The sequence below is a fragment of the Haemaphysalis longicornis genome, unplaced genomic scaffold, assembly GCF_048455015.1.
Source record: "Haemaphysalis longicornis isolate Haplotype H1 unplaced genomic scaffold, Haemaphysalis longicornis Haplotype H1 scaffold_2, whole genome shotgun sequence".
Lineage (NCBI taxonomy): Eukaryota > Metazoa > Arthropoda > Arachnida > Ixodida > Ixodidae > Haemaphysalis > Haemaphysalis longicornis.
In genome coordinates, this window is record NW_027526295.1 from 64,011,442 (window position 1) to 64,017,441 (window position 6,000).

At 52.6% G+C, this 6,000-nt stretch overlaps 1 protein-coding gene across 1 annotated transcript in view; it reads left to right on the forward strand.

The window, feature by feature from the left end:
* Nucleotides 1-5,464, forward strand: part of LOC144168007 (sodium- and chloride-dependent glycine transporter 1-like) — a 103,162-nt gene extending 97,698 nt beyond the window's left edge. The window contains exons 14-16 of the mRNA XM_077697106.1: nt 4,333-4,467; nt 4,507-4,741; nt 5,298-5,464. Of these exons, the coding sequence (XP_077553232.1) occupies nt 4,333-4,467; nt 4,507-4,741; nt 5,298-5,464 (537 nt within the window). The remainder of the gene's footprint in view (nt 1-4,332; nt 4,468-4,506; nt 4,742-5,297) is intronic.
* Nucleotides 5,465-6,000: the final 536 nt, after the last annotated feature.

The window sequence follows — 6,000 nt, forward strand, 5'->3', positions numbered from 1 at the left end:
AGACAAAGGCGATATTCACTTTACAAAACAAGGTAGTTACCGGGAACCCGTTGCGCTGATTCGCAAGGAGAAATAAAAAGGAAATGTTTTACTACATCTGCAACAGCGCAACTTCATTTATTGCCATCTTTAGGGTTCGTAAGCAAGAATGCAAACACGCAAGAATGCAAACACATCTCGCTGTTGCAGGCACCTATTAGATTTTAAAAGGAACGCAAATGGTCAACAGAGCAGCCGTAACAGAAAATATGTGCTCACTGTGAGGTCCCAAAAGCTTGGTTTGCACGCTGTAAACCTGCTTGTCACTTTGCGAAAACCTAGCTAAACATGAGATGTTGATTGTACTGCGTGCGTGGACAATTCAATTCGCAAGTTCACTTGCGACGAAAGCCGTAAATAAGTGATCCTAAACCGTTATTCATCAAACCTTCCTTCAGAGTCGCTAAAATTTCATTGAAAAGACCCGTTAGAGCGGTTACATTTACATCTCTGCGCTGATCAAAATTCAGTAATTTGATGTAACCTTTTGAACACACAAAAAATATCGTAAGCTCTTAGAAAGAATTTCGGGGCAGTTAAGTAATGTTACCATTTCAGGGCATCCCACAAATGCAAGAATGCGTCACGCTACCAGTGAAAGCGATTGAGATTGCCGTTGTAAACTGAATTTCAGAGATCGAGGCTTCCTGATTTGTTTCTATTTATGCTTTTATTGAAGGCTCAAAGCCATAGTCTGGAGAGATGGAGCTTGCTACGAGCCACAGCGTACAAATTCATTGTCACAATTGCGGCCATTGTGAGATTCCCGATGAGTCGTCGCTTTTTTTTTTTGGCGTAGTAATGAAAACTGACTGCCGCTTGCATGCTTTACATTGAACGTTGAGGAACCGAACTACTGCATACCACTCTTTTTTGCACCTTTGGGGCGCACATATGACGAGAAAAAAGCACGAAGCGCGCCCGCAGTGTGCATTCTTACGGGCCGCTCAGCGGAGCATCCACACTAGCAGCGCGACGCTGTCGCCACCTACATGTCGAGCTCGCGGCGAATAGCTTCTGGCCCATTTTAAGAAAGCAACCGGAAACAGTAACGAAAGGTTCCACTAGATAGGTTCCACGTTCTGCTTGCAACGCACGTGGAGTAGGCAAACGCGGTTCTATAAACGTTGAAGTAGGGCGCCTCGATTCACGCGCCTCTTCGCCGTACGGCAGCGTTGGCATCGAGACATCCGGTTTGGCCCGCAGTGGAACGCGGGAAATATAAAATGATCTAAGCAAACCTTTGGCGTCCTTACCTTGGGAGGAGCGCGACGCAAGAGGAACAACATGAGAGGTGAGCGGGAAAGCGAAAAAAAGGCATTTACTTTGCAAAAGTCGATAAAGGCTATCGTCTTTTGACGATATTTGCAACGAAAGGAGCAGATACGCGGACATTTTTTTAGCAGCAGAGCTGTTGTAGCTGGCCGTAATGTGTAGCGCGTAACGTGTGTGGCGTGTAACGCGCTAAACATTGCCACTAAATTACCAATAAATTGCCGAGCGCTCGTGAGCGCGTGCCTCGCGGCGACCGCCGAGCGTCCTTTGCTTGCGCCGTGGACAACAAAACTTGGTGCACACTACCGCTTATAAAATGCCGCTTGAAAATTCTGATCTTGGGAAAATAGGCTACATTCGAACAGCAGGCGACGAGCGGTAAATGACCGAAACACGGGTTACTATGTACGTTACTTGCGTGACTCATAGCGCCACGTGAAGGTTGCAACTCTCCCGGATCCCTTATTTCCTGTAACGTTTGGCAAACAAAAGAATGCGTAGTACTTCCATAAAAGCCTGCCGAATGTCCAGAATAAAAAGAAAATGAGGGCGCGCAAAGCACGAACGGCAGACTCAAAACTCTACCCGCACGATAAAGTACGAGCTGACCGATGCAGTGCGTCTTAACTACCAGCAGGGAGGAGTGCTCCTCGGCAAATACAGGGCTAGAAAACAACTCACTTTGGGAACTTTTTAGTTCTGCGCGTATTATTCGTTTCCTGATTATACATGCGATCTAGCTATAATAATACTGCACGAAGGGAAGTCGACACCCGCAAGCGACCTAACGCAGGGCTCGAATCACGCTTCCGTTGAGAAATAACGAAAAAAACGATGTGTACGCTATTTCCGTGGTCGTCCTCGTGTCATGTTTGAGCACAGCAAGTTACACGGCAATATTTGGCCATCTTGGACAACGATAAATGCCGACGTGCGCGTCGCTAACCCCGGGCTATCATGTATACAGCGGTATCCGGAGATCCGGGAATCCCCAAACATGGCGGAAGCGCACGCGGTTCCCGCAAGAGGGCGCTAGTTTTTGCATAAGGTCTATAGTATTCCATAATTGTTGCAAACGCCGATGCAAGCGAAGCAAAATTACGATTTTTCTCTTGCAATTCGCCTTCTTTTAAAGCCAAATCAGCTGAAATGCCCTGATTAGAGAGATCGGAAACTACAGCTAATTCCAGAAGCTTCATGCAGTACTGTGGCGGCTACATTGTTGTCAACAGTCCGCCCACTAAAGGCGGCGCTAGACGTAGGCTTCGTGTGGGTACACAAACTTTCTATAATCACACGATTCACTCACACATGTCCCCATCCCTCTTCCCCCTTAACTGCCAAGCGTGTGACCTTCGTCTTACCATCTACCACCTAGCCTCTTCCTGCCCGCATCACCCAACCCCCCTTCACTCCCCCACCCTTGAGCAGTGGGAGTCCGCTCTGACCAGCTCGGCACCCGAGCAGCAACTCGCCCTGGTGAAACGAATTCTGGAATCGGCGCGGGCTCGCGGCCTCCTGGACATGGGAGGCTGACCACTTCCCCTTCCCTTTCCCCTCAAGCTCAAATAAATGTTTTTACCATCACCGCCCACTGAGGGCGCCTAACTTACCGGGGTATGTTGTTGTTCTCTTATCTCTCCTCGTGTTAACGTGCTTCCAGCCTATGCAATGTATTACCAACTCGCCCAAGCATCCGTACTTGCAAAGGACAAAGCAGTACAAGATGGGCCGTGATTTTAGGGGTAATGGAACAACGAGAGCAGTCGTAGGGGTAAGTAAGGGGTGGGTGAGATTCTATGAAGTTGAGGGTGAAGTCAGAAAATGCGGGTTCGCATTCGGCGCCAAACACATGCGTTCGGCGTGGAAATGGAGGGGTGGGATGGAGGAAAGGTGACGCAGGGGGCTCTGCAGTGATGTAGGATATCCGTGTAGGTTTAGGGTGGGGGGAGGAGGTGTGCAGCAAGTCGCAGTGCGGTGCGTCGTCTTCCCCTTCGGGAAATTAATGTACGGTGGATACGTCTTGGGCGGTAATGGCCTCCGCGGTTATAAATCCCGGATCTTCCGCGAACGTACTGCCCCGGACGCGATCCTCGGCGTTAGATTTCCTCGTGTATTCCCACGGCACTTTCGTTCCGCAGGAAGTCCAAGGACTGCCCGCGGAAAGTCCAGAAAATAGTGGGGCCCCAATGGACTCGAGCCACGGTGTGAGACTGTGACTATTCACCCCATGGACCGTGTGCAGGGTGTAGTGCACCGTGACAAGACATTTTTCAACTGAAAAAAGCTTAAAGTGGGACGTGTCACGCCAATTATTGTCAGGTTTGGGGGACAATATTAACTCGAAGAATAAACTTTGGAAACGAGACTAAGTTTATATAACCCGAAACCCCAACAAAATGTACACAAATACCAGAGACAATCTAAACAATAGGTATAATATAACGATAACGCAGTATAAAAAAAATCGGCAACGAGTTCAAACAGGCGGAAAAGTCACAATCTGGGAACGAGGGAATAGGACGAAGAACGTGGTGGTTACCGACACCGGTCGAAGTAGCCTTGAAATGTCCAGGTAGTGTGTCGTGGCGGCGACCCATGCCCTCCGGGACGGCTTCTTGGCGGAGGAGATGCCTTGGAGGTTGCGCCTGTGCAGGACCTCTTGGGGCACGGCACGGGTCAGGTCGCCCGACCGCCGCTCATCCCGGTCACGCTCCACACTCAAAATATCTGTTCTCTCTCGGTGTTCTTCTCTTTTTTGCGAGAGTTTGCTTTACGGTGTTGCGACACCATCGTCATCGTAATCATCAGCGTCACAATCATCATCACGGTGACCGGCCAGCGTCATCAGTTCCACGCGCGAGAGATCGAACGTCGAGTCAGCAGCTGGGCGGCCGCACGTCCGCACCGCTCCCACTCCTGGCCGGGCCAACGCGACCTGAATAAATGTAGGAGCCCACCAACCGAGTCAGCCTCCTACAAGTGGTGACCCGAACGTTCCCTACATGTGGTGACCAGGCAGTTCCGCGCCTGTTCCTCGGCCAGCGGCACACCGACATGGCAACGTGGGGGGACCCGCCAATACCGGCGTTCGAGCCACGCTACCCAAGAGGATGGTTCTTCACGTTCGAGGCTGCCCTCTGGCTCAACCACGTCAGCATACAGCCTCTGAAGCACTCCATCCTCTGGGAGACGCTTCTGCTAGAGCTCCGCCGCGTCCTCGTCCTACCACCGCCCAGCGCCACCCCCTACGATGACCTTCGTGCTGCCGTGCTCACGCACTACGGCTTCAGCGACAACCGCTCTCGACCGCCAGCAGAGGAGGTACCCGCGCAGCCCACGCACGCTTCGCAGCAGGGCATTGTACCCTCTGCACCATCCGCGTCGTCTCCTGCCAGTAGTGTCGCCCCCCTGGACCTCATCTCAAGCAAGGCAGCCTCACCCACGCGGACGGGACTTGCAGCCGACGACGTCACGGATTCCCGCCAATCACACCCCGCCACACATATTTCTATCACGCCATGCAAGGGCTCCGGTGAGCAACTTTGCTCCGTGACCGGCCAATCATTCCAAAACTCGTCTCCTGCTCCGCCAGAATTGCACGATAAGTCCACCACGATGCACGTTGTCGCTCCCAACGCCAACGACGACGAATTCGCGTCTCCCGTCCGGCTGCAGTCAACACCGCACCTGGATTCTCAAGGACGCGAAAGTGCCACCAGTGACGACTACATCCCGTCGCACCGGCTACCAGCGCAACGTCCACAAATCTATGCACAAGCGCACGTTGATAGCACACCCAATGCCCCAACACCGCGAAACCGGGCTACCGCTCGTGACTTGGATGACCATAGCACGGCCACACAATCTCCCGACCAGAAAAAGTCTGTTATTCGGCGCCGCCGACGTCGCCACCGACGTCCTAAGCAGCAGTCGCCAAAGCGAGTTTCGTCGCAGGGGCTCCTTCGGTGCACGCCCCCAAGCCGTCAATGGCGTCTTGCCCAACGCCCTTGGCACGTGCCCGGTCGACGGGGGCTTCGGATCCGTGCAAACACTCGTCGGCACTCTGGCACTCGCGTGTCTTGCTGTAGACGCGCTCAGCAGAGGTGTCATGCCACCGACGCGCTACGAACCTGCGGAACAGTTCTGAGCCCGAAACCGCGCTCGAAACTTCCATGTCAAGGACATCAGCCCACTCGAACCGGCAGCCGGACGCCGATGTGCACGCATCACAAGAGGCTGCTCCTGGAGAGCCGATTCTCGGAGCATTGCCATTTCTTCTACACCATGGCCGTGGCTCTAGCTTCTTTCACTTCGGGACTTCAAAACCACCGGCTATTTCGTCCCCTCCGCCACTCCCATACCCGACGGCTTCTACTCACCGGACGCTCTCACAGGACTGATCACGACCACCCAAGGACATGGAACGCGGACATGCATTACTTATGGCCCCTTCTGTACATACCTGTACATAGTGCATAGTCCATTTTCGTGCATTGTTATTTACATTTGTCAATTCACCGCGCTTCACGCTAGGGGGGGAGCCCTGTAGCGACACCATCGTCATCGTAATCATCAGCGTCACAATCATCATCACGGTGACCGGCCAGCGTCATCAGTTCCACTAGAGTGAACTAGAATAGGGGAGTGGCCCGAGCGGGAGGAGACGGCGTTGCTTTCGGCGTG